At 42.1% G+C, this 19,533-nt stretch overlaps 1 protein-coding gene across 1 annotated transcript; it reads right to left on the bottom strand.

Moving 5' to 3' along the window:
* Positions 1–18,656: 18,656 nt before the first annotated feature.
* LOC136543649 (uncharacterized) lies at positions 18,657–19,172 on the bottom strand. Its single transcript, XM_066536036.1, has one exon. It carries the CDS (start codon positions 19,170–19,172, stop codon positions 18,657–18,659), a length of 516 nt encoding a protein of 171 aa, XP_066392133.1.
* Positions 19,173–19,533: the final 361 nt, after the last annotated feature.

Here is a 19,533-nt window from a genome sequence, read left to right as displayed (position 1 = left end):
AAGCGGCCCAAATTTTAAATTTTTTGTTTCAATTTTATAATATATATGTCTAGACTTCTGATAGAAGGACATTGGGGTGGCCATTCTCTTCCGAGCTACTACTAGTAGTGAGGGATCCACAGCTCCTCGGTGCCCCAATGTCCTTCTATATATATATTTATATTTAGCTGGTGTTTAAGTTCAGAGAGTAAAGTTTTGAAATGATACGTCGGCATATTTGCTAAGTTGGCAGAGTATTAACGAGGTGGAGAGAGGAGATGAGAGTTTCATCAGGATCAAACATCCTTCACGGTTATGTGCATAATGATTACATAGTTAACAATAATCTAACTATCTTTAGGTGCATCAACAATGAGGGCCTCATTGTGATCAAGTCATACGTAAGCTGGTTTGTCACCCTCTTGAATGATAGGTCGGGGTACGTTCGCCCTGAATAGAGGCATTTCCTGATAGCCCCTATAGTCTTCATCGTCCGTCACTACATCGACACTGACAATCTTCCTTTTCCCTTCAAGGACTACTTTTAGCCTTCCTTTTGTCTTGTTGTCCCTTGCATAGAAGACTTGCATAACTTCTCTTGTAAGGACGAAGGGGTCGTCTGTGTATGCGGTCTTAGAGAGATCAATAGTAGTGAACTCTTCGCTGTCAGTGTTGATTTCCTCAAGCCGGACCCACTGGCAGCAAAAAAGAGCTGCCTTCAACGGACCATAGTCTATCTCCCATATCTCCTCTATGAAACCATAGTAAGTCGCCTGCACGTTGCCGTTTCCATCATGAGCATCAAAACGAACACCACAATTTTGGTATGTGCTCTTTCCATCTTGCTTTTTTGTGTAAAATGTGAATCCATTGATCTCATACCCTTGGTACTTAAGATATGTACTCGAAGGTCCCTTGGCTAAGGCATCCAGTTGATTACCCAACTTTATTTCAAGCAAGCGACATCGCAACCAGTTGACAAATTCCTCCTTATGATTTTTATCCAGCCAAGCCTGTGACCTACTGGATACAGAGTTTGCAGCGATTGCCTATGCTCATCAATGTATGGCATCACACCCTCGGCTTGCTGGAGAACAGCGAAATGTGTCTGTGTGAAAGAAACAGGGTCATCTACTGTAACAGATTTCTCCCCAATCGTTCCTTTGTCACGTAGTCTTCCCTCATGATGAGATTCTGGAACTCCAACCCTTTTGATGTCTAGATAATATGTGCAGAACTCAATGGCCTCCTCCGTTGACCATCCTTCAACCATGCCCCCTTCTGCCCTAAATCTGTTCCTAACATACCTCCTGAAAACCTTCATCAATCTTTCGAAAGGGAACATCTGATGCAGGTACATTGGGCCAAGGGCTCTAATTTGGTCAACAAGATGAATGAGCAGATGCAATGAGATATCAAAGTAAGTCGGTGGGAAATGCATCTAAAGCCTAACCAGAGTTTTCGGCTATATCCCGCTGTAGCTGCTCTAGCGTGGACACATCAATGACCTTTTTTGAGATCGCATTGAAGAACGAGCAAAGCTTTATGATTGGGGCACAGACCTTTAGGGGAGGATACCACGCAGGGCAATAGGGAGCAACTGAATTATAATGACATGATAGTCATGGGCCTTCATAGGGCCATAGTTGAACTTGAGTTCTCTCATGTTCACTAGCCTCTTCGGGTTCGCACAGTAGCCCATCTGGACATTCAGTTCATTGAAGAAAGAAATAAGCGCATGCTTTTCTTCCTTCTTCAATGTCCATGACGCAACTGGAAGTTCGAACTGGCCATTGTCTAGCTCCACGGGATGCAGCTCCTTCCTGATTCCCAAGTGTTACATGTCCAGGCGTGCGGCTAGTGAATCCTTCGATGTCCCCCCGGTGTCCATCAAGGTGTTAAGAGTGTTAGCGAACAAGTTTTTTGTGATGTGCATGGGATCAAGACAGTGGCGTACACTTAGAAATGGCGAGTAAGGTAGTTTCTAGAATACATATTTTTTCTTCTAAACACTCCCATCAGGCGCTGCTACTGCATTGTCCCCCTTCCCAAGGACAACCTCCAGTTTGTTGAGTTCTCGAAGTATCGTAGGTCCGTCTCGATATTTTGGAGCTAAGCGTTTCTCAATAGTACCTTTGAAATCTTTTCTGTTCTTGTGGTAAGGGTGATCCTTGGGTAGGAACCTACGATGTCCCATATAAACTATCTTTGAGTTATTTGGCAGATTTACCGCATCAGTGTCGTCCAAGCACTTGACACATCCAATATAGCCTTTTGTCTTCTCTCCGGACAACGAACCTCGACCTGGCAGGTCGATGATTGTAGCGATAAGTACTCCCTTGATCGTGACATGTTCCTTTTTGTACTCGTCCCAAACATCCAGCACACCCTTTTCAAACATCTCCACTAGTTCATTGATCACTGGTTCAAGAAACACATCAATGTCATTCCTAGGTTGTCTTGGCCCTTGGATCAGTAGTGGCATCTGGATGTACGACCGCTTCAAACAGACCCAAGGTGGAATGTTGTATATACAAGTGTCACTTGTCAGGTGCTATGATTGCTTCTAACCTGATCGAAAGGATTTATCCCATCTGTGCTCAAAGCAAACCAAAGGTGCCTTACCTCTCCACCGATGTCCTTATAGAACATAGTATTGATAGTCCTCTAGTCATGCCCATCGGCGGGGTGCCTCATCATTGTATCTTTCTTACGCTCTTCACCATGCCAGCACAACAGCTTGGCTGACTTTGCACATGCAAACAGCCTATGCACCCAGGGAGCTATAGGGAAATACCAAACGACCTTTACAGGACCTCCTCTGGTCTTGGTACCCTCATCTGATGGCCCTTCCTTTTACCGTGGAGCTTCACACATGGGGCACTTGTCCAAGTCTTTGTATTTTTCTCCATGGTACAATATGCAATCACTGGAACACGCGTGGATTTTTTCAACCTCGAGGACGATAGGGCAGATCATTTGCTTGGCCAAGTATGTCTTTTCTGGCAACTCATTTTTTTCTAGGAGCATTTTCCTTATTATACCTAACAACTGATCGAAGCCTTTATTGCTCAATCCGTTTGTCGATTTGAACTCTAACAGCATGATGTCGGCTTCCAGTTTGCTCATTGGACAATCCCTATACAATGGTATTTTTCCATCTTGTCTCATTTTCTCTAGCTTTCTCAACTGTCTTTTACTAAGACATCCGGTCTCTATATTACGTAGTAGCTGAGAAATGTCATCGTTATCCTTGGTGTCGTCAGCTAGCGTGTTCCTAAACACATTATTAACTATGGCCATAGGTTCCGTATTGACACCAGGTTCCTCGTTAGCATCATGGATGGCTACATCAGGCATGTCCATATCATCATCGTTTTCCTACAGATCATTCACACCAACCTCGCCATGCATAGTCCATATCGTATAGTTTGGCATGAACTCTTTGATAATCAAGTGCGATCGTATAGACTTAATTTGACGAAAGTTCCAATGATTCTTTCAATCTTTGCATGGGCAGAAGATAGGGTTCCCATTCCCAGCATGGGCTTTGGCATCGGTGATAAACTGGCTGACGCCATGCATGTACTGCTTGTCTGTTCAGAACAGATGCATCCACTCTCGATCCATCTCTACACAAAAAATACTAAGATAGTAATTACAAAGAATTAATAAGAAATCGAGCTTCATGAACAACAATTGTAGCTCGAAAGTACCATTTTTGGAAAACATTATTGTACACTAATTATTGAAAAATTGAAATTGGTAGGCCCGGCCCTGTAAATTGAAAATCGTAGTAAAAAACAATTATTGCGCAATAATGAAGAACATCTATTCTACTCTACTTTTAAGAACTAATTATAGCATCACATACTAACAATGATGATCTTGACCACTATGGAATAATTAGCTAGGAATTTAAATTTGTTCATAGACACCAACCGTTTGGATGATGGATTCACCACAATTTGAGCCTTGCACAAATGTCCAATCGGAAAAGTGCTCTCTAGAATGGAGAAAGAACTAGAATGAGAATCAAGCAATGTAGCCATCAAAACGAAGCTAATTAAGCAACAAAATCAAAGGAGTGGATGTTTGTTACTAACCTTAAAGCAAAAACATCAAGCCATTCTTCAAAATCTAAGCACTAGCCTCATGGTGAAGAGCAGCCGCAATATTGGAGGGAAGGGTCCAAACGCACGCCTCTGTTCTCGGGATGGAAGAGAGGAGGAAGGAGAGGACGACTGCAGCGTTTTTGTGTTGTACGCTTATCACCGTTGGTTATTGGCTAGAACCGACAGTGATAGAGCCTAATCACTGTCGGCTCTTGGCTTAAACCGGCAGTGATGAGTGGCCGCCAAAATACTGCCGGTTCAGCCACAAACCGGCAGTGATGTGGTCCTTCACTGCCGGTTTTAGCCTAGCCCCAATCATTTTTTCATTTTCAAGCTCATAACCGGCAGTGAAGGTACATCACTGCCGGTTCTCACAAATCCGACAGTGATGATGCCGACAATGATGTGCAAATCTGGCGTAGTGGAGGTCGTACAATTGGATCGCATTGGCTTTTCTGGTGCATCCCAGTCCCAATGTCATATTACCATCCACAAAACTATTTTAGCGTGAGATGAAGGGCAGCATATATGCTCGGCCTTCGAACCACCAGTGTTGTGGTCAGGTGCATCCGTACTTTGCCCTAATAGTACAATATTATTGCACATGGTCATTATGACATATCGTGAAAAGCTAAAAAATATGAAGCAAGGAAACTCTTAATATTTTGTTTGCAAAAAAAAAAACTCTGAATTTATTTGTTGCAGCAGGGCGTGCTACTGTCTTTGGTACACATTTTCTTGCTTCTTGAAAAAGATACAAAAGTTATGCCAAGGATATTGGTAGATCTCAATGAGTAAGTCCTTTTACGATAAATGTGAAACAAAAAGCATGTATAGTGGATTGTATATATAGTGGAGAAACAAACAAACTTGTTGTTTTAAACATATATTGTGGCAGCCTAGGGCCTGATTAGATCAAAGCATCAGAAAATGCAAGAAAAGTAAAAAAAAAACACAGGAATAGGAAATGAATGGAATGCGATGAGAGGTGTTTGGAATACAAGAATCTATATCCCATGAATTAGAAAAATCTAGGTCGTAAAAACTACTTTTAGTGCCTGGCAACAGATTAATTAATAAATATGTGATTTTACATATCACCTTTTTCAAATTAGATTGCTCCTCTTACATGTGGGGCCCTTTGTCTATAAGCTCGGTCCAGCCCGCGTTTCACACACACCATGTTCTTATCCACTCCTATCGGATCCACAATTTCACTAGTATCAGTTCTTCACCGTCCTCAATGAGCGCTCGAGATACGCTCGAGGTTGGTGATGATGGTGGGCTCGGCGTATCCACGCTCTTGTTGGCGATGACGATGGACCACCAAGGAGCTTGTTGAGTCCTTCCACGCTATGGCCATGACCTGGGACCTGCTCTGATGGATTTGTTTGATCCTGCAAAGGGGTTCGGGTTGGGCTTATGGGTGAGCACTTGCTTCAAATTTCTCTCTGCTCTTATGACCTCTTTGTTACATAAAATAGGTTCAATTTGAGAAAATTTCCGCTGCTAACTCCGATGAGTCAGCCATTGCTGAAGCTTTGTTGCCGCAAGTTGCCTCAGGCTTCCACGAAGGAAAAGAAAACAACAGGTCGGAGTGGATTCTCTTCTTTCCCGTGAAATTAGTATCCAGCTACATTATTTCAAAGGAAAGGGATCGTTGTTTCCTCCATTCCCCTTCCCTCTGTTTCTGTTTCCTTTAGTTTTCCTATAAAAATCCTTTGAACGAAACGGGCTGTAGTGTAGGCTAAATCTACTAGGAAAAAAATAAGTATGAGGATAGATCCCAATCCCTCCTGTCTGGCTTCTCCTTATTCCTCCAGCCTCCACCATTGATTTCCCTTCCCCTAGGCTAGTCACCAACCCCTCCTACGACCACGGCTTTCTCTCACGCTAAGACCTACACTACTACAGAACAGGTATTCACCGCCGGCTCTAGACCCCCCATCACCGCCGGTTTTTGTCCCTCGGTAGTGTAAGTCAGCAGTGATGCCCATTGTCATTACTGCCGGTTATGAAACCGGCGGTGATGAAAACTTATCACCACTGGTTCGTGTTACCAACCGGTGGTGATAAGCATTCTCAAAAATTCCAAAATCGAATAAAAAGGTGATAAGCATTCTCAAAAATTCCAAAATCGAATAAAAAATAGCATTCTTTTTTAAATCCTGGGAAGGCCCCAAGTCATGCTGTTTTTCGCGCGAAAATCCGCGCGCTGTGTGGTGCTGGGATTCGAACCTGAGACCTGTACCCTCACGCATAGTTGCTCTAAACCACTCCGCCCCTAAGTCACTTGTGTCCATATAAAATGTATATTCCTTTAGTACTAACTTCTCATGATTTTAAAATGAATATTTAGAACCCTAAATGACTTCAGATAAAAAAGTCATCAACTACAAAATTATTGTTCTGATCGAGATCTACAACTTTGATGTTGGTGGTTTCACCATCTGAGGCCGTTTGACAAATTTGAATTTCAAATCGTCAAAACTTCAGTCATAATGTTAGGACATCAAATGATTTCAAATGAAAAAGTCATTAACTACAAAGTTGTAGTTCTCATCGACATCTACAACTTTGGTCTTGGTCAATTATACATTCGAGCTCATTTGTAAAATTTGAATTTCAAAAATTTTGAACTTAAGATACAAATTTAAGACCCTGAATGATTTCTAACGAAAGAGTAGTCAACTACAAAGTTGTAGATCATAGCGAGATCTGCAACTTTGCTTTTGATTATTTTTTTCATCTGACGTTGTTTGTATAATTAAAAAAAATTAATTTTAAAATATAATAGCTTCAAACAGAATTCCGGGACTGTAAGATATAAAGTTTGTTTTCATCTGACTTTGTTTGTAAAAGTTATGAATTTTATTGTGCTGCAGCATAAATCATCACCGCCAGTTCGTATTGTTAGTAAAAAGATTTTCACCACAGGTTGGTACCACAAACCGGCGATAAAAATGGGTCGACCATCACAACTGGTTCGTAACACAAACCGGCTATAATGATAGGTTATTTACCACCTGTTCGTGTTACCAGCCGATGGTGATAATCGTCCAAATTTTCACCAACGGTTCGTAACATGAACCGGCGGTGAAAATTATTTCACCAACGGTTCATAATACGAACCGGCGGTGATGAGTATCACCGCCGGTTTTCAGGAAACCAGCGGTGAAAGTGACGGTGGTGATTACCTATTATGTAGTAGTGCTACTCACTCAATAAAGGTTACACTATTCACAATCCTAAACCTTGGATATAGGTACAAAGATCATATATAGATCCACTACAATCTTGCATTGCAACAGGCTGTCACATGTAACTCAATTCACCAAACGATCCGACATGCTCATGTTTCTATTACCTTTGTACTGTTTATTCCATTATAGCCACTAAAACAAAGGCGACCGTATATTGTCTATCTCTCAGCAGCTGGTCCGACAGTCTTCTTCTCCTCATCGCGACACTGTCCTATCATCCGTTGATCCTCCAAAGGTCTTGAAGTCCATATCTTTTGTTGATTAATTGTTTGATGCTTTTTCTAATTGTGTGGGACATGTATTTTGTTCATTGTAGACTATCCCATCAACGCATTTACACAGTACCTTGTACCACTAGCTATATATGGTCACTAGACACACCTCTTCAATGTCCAATGCACTCTACTTCAAAAGATATAGACCAGAGCTCGTATTGATTCTACTTCCTCTGTTCTAAATTTTATGTCATTCTAGATTTTTTCAAATGCATAGCTTTTATTATGTAACTAGACGTAATGTATCTTTAGGTTCATAATAAAATCAATGAAACTAGAAAAGCCAGAACCTTGTGGGCACTAGCCACAGAGAGCGCACTAGAATAGTTGAGGTTGCGTCGTGCGAGAAGATGCTTGCATAAGGCCAGTTTTAAAGGTTGGTGTGCGGCTGGCACACCATGGATGAGGGCGGCTGGTGCTCTCTTTGCTATGATGGCTAGCATGAGCAGGGGCCCCATCCTGCTTTAAGGTTGATCCACCTCTGACAGCTAGCCCATCAATTGTGGTGTGTTGTATGCATTAGTATTGCAATGCCAATTACCAAAAATGTCCAAATTGGCAAAACCATCATGGTAGACAAACACGTACCCCTCTCTCTCTCATTCACTACCGGAAACTGGCTCTTTGCCGAGTGCCGGAATCTTTGCCGAGTGTATTTTATCGGGCACTCGGCAAAGACGGTTTTGCCGAGTGTTTTTTTTTCGGCACTCGGCAAAGATGGCTTTGCCGAGTGTTTTTTTTTTCGGCACTCGGCAAAGATGTATTTTGCCGAGTGCCATTTTTTGGCACTCGGCAAAATGCGTCTTTGCCGAGTGCCTTTTTTCTGGCACTCGGCAAAGATGTATTTTGCCGAGTGCCATTTTTTGGCACTCGGCAAAATGCGTCTTTGCCAAGTGCTTTTTTTTGGCACTCGGCAAAGAGGCATTTTGCCGTGTGCATTTTTTTTGGCCCTCAGCAAATCATTTTTTCAAAGCAATTTTTGAGGCCCTAAATGAATTCAAATGAAAAACTTTTCAACTACAAAGTTGTATAACTTCTCAAGATCTAAAAAGTTTATTTTGATCATTTCTTCATTTGACAAAGTGACAATAACGTTGTTCATAAAATCTACATCTCTCTCATCTCTCATATTAGTTTCATGAAAAGTCGAAGAGAGATATATAAGATTTATGAATAATGTTACTACCACTATGTCGGATGACCAAATGACCAAAATAAACTTTGTAGATCTTGAGATGTTATGAAATTTCGTAGTTGGCAACATTTTAATTTGAAATCATCTTGTCATGCAAAAATTACGTTTGAATTTGAAAATTTTAAAATTTGAACTTTTCAAAAGACCTCGGATGGAAAAACTTCCTAAATGAAAATTGTAGATCCCCAAAAGTTATGAAACTATGTAGTTGACAACTTTTTGATTTGAAATTATCTTATCATGCAAAACTACGTTTGAATCTCTCAAATTTAAAATTCGAATTTTTTGAACGACCTCAGATGGAAAAACTTCCTAAATGAAAATTGTAGATCTTCAAAAGTTATGAAACTATGTAGTTGACAACTTTTTGATTTGAAATCATCTTATCATGCAAAACTACGTTTGAATCTCTCAAATTTGAAATTCGAATTTTTCAAACGACCTCGGACGGAAAAACTTCCTAAATGAAAATTGTAGATCTCGAAAAGTTATGAAACTTTGTAGTTGACCACTTTTTAATTTGAATTCGTTTAGGGCCTCAAACAAGCAATTTACTCTCGATTTAGCATAATATATGAGGATAGATAACGGAATCTAGACACAAGTGACAGTGTAGTGCAGTGGTAGAGCAGCAGACACACGAGGGTGAGGTCGTGAGTTCGAATCCCGCCGGCCGCATTAGCCGCGAAATTTGCTCAAACGATACAGCGACTTCGATGGCCGGTGGCGCTGGACGGACGGGCGCTGGCCGATGGCGCCCTTCCCCGAAAAAAAAATTTGCTATTATTTTTGGGTTTTTTCGCATTTTTATTTTGCCGAGTGTAAATCTTTGCCGAGTGCTTTTCCGACACTCGGCAAAGGCTTCGCCGAGTGCCCGACAAAAAGCACTCGGCAAAGGCTTCTTTGCTGATTAATTCTTTGCCGAGTGCCCTTTGCCGAGTTCGGCACTCGGCAAAGCCTTTGCCGAGTGTATTTCAGGCTTTGCCGAGTGCCGCAGGCACTCGGCAAAGTATCGGTTTCCAGTAGTGATTTGTATTTTCTGATGCATCCCAATCTCATATTAGCATCTACATAACTGCTCCACCATGAGAGGGAGGGTTATACTTTGCCTTCACAAATCACTACCCACAATGAAGAAGTAGAAACGACTCCTTGTTGTTCTAGTGCTGATGACGCTTGTGCGAGTTAGGCGATATATAGGTTGTAGGTACCTACATCTGCATTCTATCTTCATTGTACAATGCACATGGGCCATTATGATAGATTGAGGCTGCTAAATAAAAACAAATAACTGTGGCTCCAGAACATATCTTTATATTAATTTGTCACTAGTACAGAAAATATTTTACTGCTGGTATTTTTTATATTTCTACTAGTGCTTTTAGCAACCATCAAATGTGAAAGGTGAGTAAAAATCAGCAAACTTTATTGGCGTCACCTAAGAACTGCCTGAATAAATATTGACGCTGGTAGTTTCCTTATGGACGCCGCCAGTGTAAATTGTTTTCCAGAATTACATGAGGCTAAAAAAATAGCAAAAAAGTGTTTTCTTTTACCAAGGCAGACCCACACTTGGTAGCCACACAAGATTTTTAGCAGTTTTTTCATTTCACAAGAAATGCCTGAGAGCCTGAGGTCTCGTATATGTTACTCCCCTTACGACTTAATAGTAGAAGCATTCGCTCCACCAGATTTTGAAATGGGGATTGAGGCTCTAAACATATTGAAATGAAAAAAGTTTTAGCAAGGAAATTTTAGATCTCGTCAAAGTCTACATCTTTGCTTTTGATCGTTTTGCCATCCAAAGTCATTTGAGAAATTCAAAACAATGAATTTAAAAAGCATTAATCATAAAACATAATTTCTACGCCCTAAATGATTTCAAATGAAAAAGTAGTCAACTATGAAGTTGTAGACATTTTCAAGTACTACAAGTTTCATTCAGACCATTTCTCCATCCAATATTATTTGAATTTTTTTAAATAAAATTAATTCTAAATTACCGTAGTGGCGCTAGGTTCATCTATTTTATCCTTTCATTGTGTTGATGCCAATGATCACTACCACGATCGAGTAATTAATAAGATGGCCTGTTTTACATGCTGCGACGCACAATAAGATAGACAACTGTAGGGTGTGGCTTGGCCTTGCCAACACAGAAAAGAGCATGAGGCTACACCGCATGATGACTGTGCACGCACGCACCAATCATCATATCAAGCTAGGAAGTCATGCACACAGACCACAACATACAGTAATGGCATGGTGATGGAAAGTCCCCGTGAGGCTGATATGTTCTTCATATCAAAATTTCACATAATCCATTACTAGGTAGCATTCTTATATATATAAAAATCCCTAGTGTTAATGAGAACCATGCGATTAGTACTTTTTTCAATTGTTATTAATGGGCATCTCAGGACAATTAAATGATGATAAAATTGAATTGATCAAAACTATTTTTAGTTCACTCACGCTGACATATCCTTTTTAGTTAATAAGGTGTGTCAATTTCTACACTTACCATGTACTCTACATTGAACAGCAGCAGTTAAAAGAATAATAAGGTATATATCCCTTCTCTACATTGGATCTTCAGTATGACGCAGCCACCGCCCACGGAAGATTATGTCAAAATGGTATGGACTATGGAGTCATGGAGTCTTGGTGTGTGTCTGTCCTTATAGGTGTATACTAAATTATTGTCATTTGTCATGTACGCATGTATGAATTCTTGCCTTTGTGATGTATCTGTGTATTTAAGTATCTAATGGTAATATCTGTTTATGTTCTATGCACTATGGTAGTATGGTTGTATTGATTATGTTGAGTCGGATGTATGAAATGGTTTCATGTGGTTTGGTGTTTCTGATTTCAAACATAACTTCCCCACATCTCGTCAACAGACCTTTTTTTATCGGTCACAACTGCTTTTGCCAACTTCAGTTATGTTTTGGTAAAATATATATATATATATATATATATATATATATATATATATATATATATATATATATATATATATATATATATATAGGAAGTGAAAAGTAATGAGGGCATTTATTTTCCCAGCTGTTCTCATCCATAGTTGTGTACACTGGGATTGCGTTGACAGTTAACCTAGAGACATCATGGAAGATAATTGAGGACCTGCTACATACAGATTTGTAATCTAGACAGAGTAATTTGGAAGAATTTGGGATTGGAGGGAAAGAGCAGTTGGGATACACAGGAGAATAGCAAGAATGAGCAGTGTACTTAGCACCTCAGCCAGAAGCCACAGTCGTTGGGGCTGAATCCACTAGTTCCAGTAGCTCAAGAAGTTCGATCATCTAGGTAATCAAGTCCAACTCAACCGAGAGCACCTCAGCAAGACACTGGAGCTGTGAAAAGGAAAGACAAACATGTCTCTTCTCTCATATGGTTTTTCCAATGCATCCCAATCCCATATTAATTAGAATCTACAAAACTATGTCTCACATGGGACGGCTAGACTTTTTTTGACGCTAAAAACTGTGGGGGGAGATACCCACGGTGTGAATTGTATTAAAATTTTAACACAGTCCACAGCATGGATGATGTAGAAAGTACTTCATGGTTCTAGTGCTGGGGCTTGTGCCGTGAGGCAGTGATATATATGTTCTGGGCACCATGGGTATTCTGCCTTTTCACTGTACAATCACTACCGGAAACAGGGCCGTTGCCAAGAGCCAGCGTCTTTGCCGAGAGCCAAATGTCGGGCTCTCGGCAAAGAAAGGTTTGCCGAGAGTCGGCCCTCGGCAACGGTAGGCCGTCGGCAAAACCATATTTGCCGAGGGCCAGGTCGTCGGCAAATAATTCCTCTCGGCAACCGGGCCCTTTGCCGAGGGTCCGGCCGTCGGCAAAGAAAGGCTATCGGCAACCTGTGACGGCAGGCAAACGGCCTTCACCTGCGTCTGTTTTGCCGAGGGTCAGAATTTGGCCCTCGGCAAAGAATTACTTTGCCGAGTGTCGTTTCTGTGCCCTCGGCAATTTTTTTTTTGCTTTTTTTGCTTCCAAATTTTTTCCCTGGGTTTACTGTTGTACCTTAAAGTACATATTAAAATTTAGAGCTTTTTTGATTTTATTAGCTATATTTAATAAGTTTATTTCATTTACTTGAATTCTTCCTGGTAATTGAAATTTGAATTACAGGTGCATCGAATATTGGAATTGAGTGATTCAAAAAATCATATTCATGGTATTGCATGTGGTGTGAGACCGTATCCAGTGACAGATGCCAAATTTGGCGCATTCCACCCTGGCGATGAGCCATTCGCTCCTAATGTGGCCATTCCACGGTTCCCTGTTCCAGCTATTGTATGAAATATTTTCTAACATCTTTTGTTTTTATGCTAACAAATAACTGTAATTAGTTTAATATCATTGTTGCATGCATATATGTCGCAGACTATATCCCCAATAGATTGGCTGCGAACAGCACTTAGCTGGTTCTTTATCTCAGACATCGTCGAGAATACGGCATCTAATGCAAGTGGTCGGCTATGGACGTGTGAACTCAGTTTTTTCATCCCTGTGAGGGGTTCAAATCATCGGAACCATATCGACGGGACGTGAATACAGAGCCCAGACATGATAAGCGCCCAATTAAGTGTCGTGCGGATTTGTTTAGAGGCACTTCGACGTATTTGCTATGATGTGCCTGATTTCCCGCACTTCAAGGCACTTGCTTTGAATGCTGGTGATATCCCCGTCCCACAAGCAAGCGAATGGTTCGCAAGCTACAACCATGCGGATGTGGTAAAAAGGTCACTTATACTTGAGTCGTGGTTATTTGTTGTTTATTATTGTAATAAAGTTCACTATTTTTTTCATTTTCTTCGCATGCAGATTGTGCTCCAGGACCTTACCTATGCTGCATGTGGCTTGTGGGCCATTCTAGACCAAGCTACGGAGCAACTCGGGTACGATTGGAACTTCTGCAATGGAAACCTTGGCTAGCTCACTATAGAAGGACGCCAGTACTATATCAGGATTACTAACAGGGGCAGTGGTCATTTAGTAGGTTATATCTATAGCCGACCATTCTTTCGGTATTGTGAGGCACGAGAGAGTGCACTCATACGGGCATTGGACTTCATCGATACAAGCGGATACATGATCCGTGACATCAATTACCATATATGGCTACAGAGGCATGTTAGTGTGCGTGGCCCGATCGATCCCGGCAGTGATTCTGATAGTAATTAATGTTTATTTAGCTAGGTTTTCAAGGTCGTAGTTTAATCGGGTTCTAATTTTAATATATACGGCTTTGTGTGTTTAATTATTGTCTTGCATGTAATTCGTGTAACATTCCGGTGTTGTATTTGTCTCAAAATTATTCTCAGGCTTGCACATGCCACGTGTGAAGGAAACACCAAGTTTGGGATTTTTTGGAGATGGTTTGCTACTTTTTGAGGTTTAATTGAATTTCCGCGCGACGACACCGTTTAATTATAGATTGAACTGAGTCTACCCACGAAAAGATCCGGAATGGTGCCAAACTTTTACACAGGCTCTAATGTGCCCTAGGGATAAGATTTTTGTGGAGGTGGATGAAAAAATCTATTGGGTCCAAGATGAAATTCACCCTCTTTTGTCTCATTTGCCACAGAGAAAAATATAATATAAAAAATGAACAGAAAAACCTAAGATCCTGTGTGGGGTCTTAATTTGGGTGTACATGCTCACCAAAAAAATTTCAAGCCATTTCGACATACGCGGAGTATACATGCTTCACAGAGGTACATGTGTCCTTTCATCAAACCATGACTATACACATAGGTTATCAAGGTTTCTGTGGTTCATAGGCATTCCGGTGTCGTATTGGTCTCAAACTTTTTTTAGGCTTGCACGTGCCACGTGTGAAGGAAACACCAAGTTTGGGATTTTTTGGAGATGGTTCAACCATATTTTTCGATCAAACAAGATGCCTGATGAGTGGAGGAAAAGTATATTGGTACCGATCTACAAGAATAAAGGGGATATTCAAAGTTGTACAAATTACCGGGGAATTAAGTTGATGAGCCATACTATGAAGCTATGGGAGAGAGTTATCGAGCATCGCTTGAGAGCAATAACGCGGGTCTCTATGAACCAATTTGGTTTCATGCCCGGAAGGTCAACCATGGAAGCCATTTTCTTAATAAAACAAGTTATGGAGCGGTATAGGGAGAAGAAGAAGGACCTACACATGGTTTTTATTGACTTGGAGAAGGCTTATGATAAAATACCAAGGAATGTTATGTGGTGGGCTTTGGACAAACATAAAGTCCCAACGAAGTACGTTGGGCTCATTAAGGACATGTACAACAATGTTGTGACTAGAGTTCGAACAAGTGATGGAGACATGGATGACTTCCCGATTAGGGTAGGACTACATCAAGGGTCAGCTTTGAGCCCTTATTTGTTTGCTTTAGTGATGGATGAGGTCACAAGGGACATACAAGGGGACATCCCTTGGTGTATGCTTTTCGTGGACGATGTAGTGCTAGTTGATGAAAGCCGGACAGGAGTGAATTAGAAACTGGAGTTATGGCGGGAGACTTTGGAGTCCAAAGGTTTTAGACTTAGTAGAACTAAAACTGAGTATATGAGATGTGACTTCGGCACTACTGCTTGGGAGGAGGAAGATGTTAGTTTGGAAGGTCAAGTAGTGCCTAGGAAGGGTACCTTTCGATATTTAGGATCAATGCTACAGAGGGACGGGGATATTGATGAAGATGTTAGCCATAGAATCAAAGCAGGGTGGATGAAGTGGCGGCAAGCGTCTGGTGTCCTATGTGACAAAAGGGTACCACAGAAGCTAAAAGACAAGTTTTATAGGACGGCGATTAGACCTGCTATGTTGTATGGTGTAGAATGTTGGCCTACGAAAAGACGACATATTCAACAGCTAAGTGTCGTGGAAATGCGTATGTTGCGTTGGATTTGCGGTCATACAAGAAGGGATCGAGTTCGGAACGATGATATACGTGAGAGATTAGGGGTAGCGCCAATTGAAGAAAAGCTTGTCCAACACCGGTTGAGATGGTTTGGACATATGCAACGGAGACCTCCAGAGGCACTGGTGCGTAGTGGAATCCTAAGTCAGGATAGTAACGTGAAGAGAGGCAGAGGAAGACCGAAGTTGACTTGGGTAGAGGCAATAAAAGGAGACTTGAAAGGATGGAATATACCCAAAGACTTAGCCTTAGATAGGAGTGCTTGGAAGACAGCTATTCACGTGCCTGAACCTTGATTGTTTCTGTTGGGTTTCAACTCTAGCCTACCCCAACTTGTTTGGGACTTAAAGGCTTTGTTGTTGTTGTTGTTGTGTTGTTGTTGGTTTGCTACTTTCTGAGGTATAATTGAATTTTCGTACGACGACACCGTTTAATTATAGGTTGAACTGAGTCTACCCACGAAAAGATCCGGAATGGTGCCAAACTTTTACATAGGCTCTAATGTGCCCTAGGGATAAGAATTTTGTGGAGGTGGATGAAAAAATCTATTGGGTCCAAGATGAAATTCACCCTCTTTTGTCTCATTTGGCATAGAGGAAAATATAATAAATAAAAAAATGAACAGAAAAACCTAAGATCCTGTGTGGGGTCTTAATTTGGGTGTACATGTTTGCCAAAAAAATTTCAAACCATTTCGACATAGGCAGAGTATATATGCTTTACAGAGGTACATATGCCCTTTCATCGAACCATGACTATACACATAGGTTATCAAGGTTTCTGTAGTTCATAGGCATTACGGTGTCATATTGGTCTCAAACTTTTTCTTAGGTTTGCACATGCCACGTGTGAAGGAAACACCAAGTTTGGGATTTTCCGGTCTGAGGTTTAATTGAATTTTTGCGCGACGAGACCATTTAATTATAGGTTGAACTGAGTCTACCCACGAAAAGATCCGGAACGGTGCCAAACTTTTACATAGGCTCTAATGTGCCCTAGGGATAAGAATTTTGTGGAGGTGGATTAAAAAATCTATTGGGTCCAAGATGAAATTCACCCTCTTTTGTCTCATTTGGCACACAGAAAAATATAATTAATAAAAAAAATGATTAGAAAAACCTAAGATCCTGTGTGGGATCTTAATTTGGGTGTACACGCTTGCCAAAAAAATTTCAAGCCATTTAGACATAGGAATACATATGCTTCTATTTATTCAGTATATAAAAGAGTTTTTTTAATATATATAAACATCACTGTCGGTTTTAAAAAACCGACAGTGATGAGAAGAAACCTATAGTGATGCTTGTTATCAATGTCAGTTTATTTTGAAAACCGATAGTGATATATAAAAAATTAAAAAATAAATGCATCAGCCCTCGGGTTTGAGCTCGGGTCTCGGGCTACAGAGTTCAGACACTTAACCGCTGCGCTATTATAGGATGCATGCCAAGGTTTATTTATTTTACCTTTATGACCTTTACACCGCTTAATAAATTATTAAATTAAACCAAAAAAATTGGGTCGCCCGGGATTCGAACATGGGTGTCGGGGCTCAAACCCCCCATTGAGCGGTGTAAAGGTGGAGGCCAGTAGGAGGTATTCGAAAGAAGTCGAAAAGATAAGTTACTTATGCTGTAACCGCTACACGGAAATCACTACCGGTTTAAAGAATGGCCCGACAGTGATGTCTAGAAGAGCTACAGTCCTGTTGGCCCCCTCGATCTCCGGTACGTAGCATATCTGATGAGGACATGACCTCTATACATATGACCATGCTTGGAGAACCATATAGAGACCAAGGAGATCAGCGAGGGTGTCCTAAGCAAGAAGGAGGCCCAAAGCTCATCCGGTTCGAGTCACCAAGGTGGAGGCCCAAATCAAGTTCGAGTCCATCTCGGCCTTCCGGACCAGTTTGCCTTAAACTGGTCACCCAGGACGCATAAGGACTCCGTTTTTGATGATCCACATATGGATGGAAAGCTAATTGAATAAGGAAGCCAACCCAATTAGTTTCACATCAAAAGCCCTTCGGAATCAATGGGAATCATCGAAACAAGTCAGCGTCCAGAATCTGCCAGGGTGCTGCGACACCGTCTTTTGGTCTGTTGGACTGTGTATCGTGTTTGGGCCCATTAGGGGGCGCGTCTAGGGGGGGTGATGCCCAAGACTCTATAAATACCAGCCGTCACTCTCCTTAGGGTTTGGGTTTTGTTTAGTTCTTGATTTTTCCTCGTGAAACAGACATCGTTTTGTTGCAATTGTGCCGTCAAGGCTGCTTGCTGTGAACCAGGGCCCCAGTTCTTGATCTTGTTCGCCTGTGGCGATTAGTCCTTTCGAATAAAGAATTGAACTCCTTATTTTCATAAGCCTCATATTTATTTGTAATTTCAGATTGCGTTCGTCCCGTTCTTGCTTGTGTTCTCGATTCGCTTGCAGGAAAGCCTTCTCGGCGAGGTCAATCGCGTTCGCGTGGTTGATAACCAATAGAGCAGTGGTGTAACGGTTGCGGGGGTCTGAATTAGTGTTGGTTCGAAGCCTAGATCATGAACGTCGAGTCTCCACCAATCGACGCTATCATACCTTTCGGAAGATCGGGCCTAGTCTACATCAATATCATATACTACAATCTTTGTGACAACGAAACAACGACCAAGATGCATCACCACATACAATCCAAGGAACGATGTAAGCAAAACGAGGTCATACAATGCAACATCCAATATGTAAGCAAATAAAACGAGGTCATGCAATGCAAGTATCAACCCAAGGTGGTGATGATCAAACAAAGGATTCGAGGACATGGTTTTTTTCAGCACCAGTAAATTATTACATCGACCTAAGACATCGATTAATCACTAGTGCTACTAATTACTGCCAGTGCTGCTGCATGCGTCGTCCCCCTGCTGTCGGTGCTCCTCTTCGCGCTTCTTTTGTCGCTCAGCCCTACGCCGGTGCCATTCCGCGTCCATCGTGAGACACCGCTCGGTCTCCTCCTCCTGACGGCGATGCTCCTCCTCCTCCTCGCGGCGGCGCTCCTCCTCCTCCTTGCGGCGACGCTCCTCCTCCTCGTGGTGGTGCTCCTCCTCCTTGTAGATCTCAATGACGTGCTTTAGGATGCAGTCATCGGTCTCCTTCTGTGTGATGGCATGGAGGTGCCGGTCCTCCTCCTCCTTCCAAGCCATCTCCAACGAGTTGAAGACGACCTCCTCCACCAGAAGAGGTTCTAGTTCCTCCTTCGATGTGGTCTCATGGTCTGGATCATCCTCGAGGTTCACCTCGAGGTCTGATTCGGACGACGACGACGTCGGTGGAGGCATCAGGGGGTGACATGAGGACGACGGGTTCAGCATCGCCCATGTTGTCTTCAAGGGGCGAGGCATTGTGGCGGTGGGTTGAGGGCCGGGGCGAGGTGTGCGTGGGAAGGGTGCTTCACTTTCTTGACGCGCGGTGGTGCAATGGCCGCCGACTGTGTGCATGCAGATCTGGCTTATATAGGCGTGTCGGTGGGTGGAACTGATCATGGTGCAATAACTCGCACCCCTTGGAAGACGGAGCATGCCTGCGTTGGGAACCGCCATTGAATAGCCATTGCGCCTGCGTTGGGAAGACGGAGCGCACCTGCGTTGGGAATCGGCGCGAGCAGCCGATGGACTCCTAGGTAAACGCTGCGTCTCTTCGTCGGGAACTGAAGGGCCGCGACCAGTCCTAGGACTGGGAAAATAGTGGCTGTTCATGGGAACC

This window comes from Miscanthus floridulus, chromosome 3 (assembly GCF_019320115.1).
Source record: "Miscanthus floridulus cultivar M001 chromosome 3, ASM1932011v1, whole genome shotgun sequence".
In the NCBI taxonomy this organism is placed as follows: Eukaryota; Viridiplantae; Streptophyta; class Magnoliopsida; order Poales; family Poaceae; genus Miscanthus; species Miscanthus floridulus.
Note: the sequence above shows the minus strand (reverse complement) of the source record. Positions and strands in the feature narration are given on the sequence as shown.

Bases quoted from the DNA above. Each gene is read 5' to 3' on its own strand.
- LOC136543649 (XM_066536036.1), bottom strand. From the start codon at position 19,172: ATGCCTCGCCCCTTGAAGACAACATGGGCGATGCTGAACCCGTCGTCC.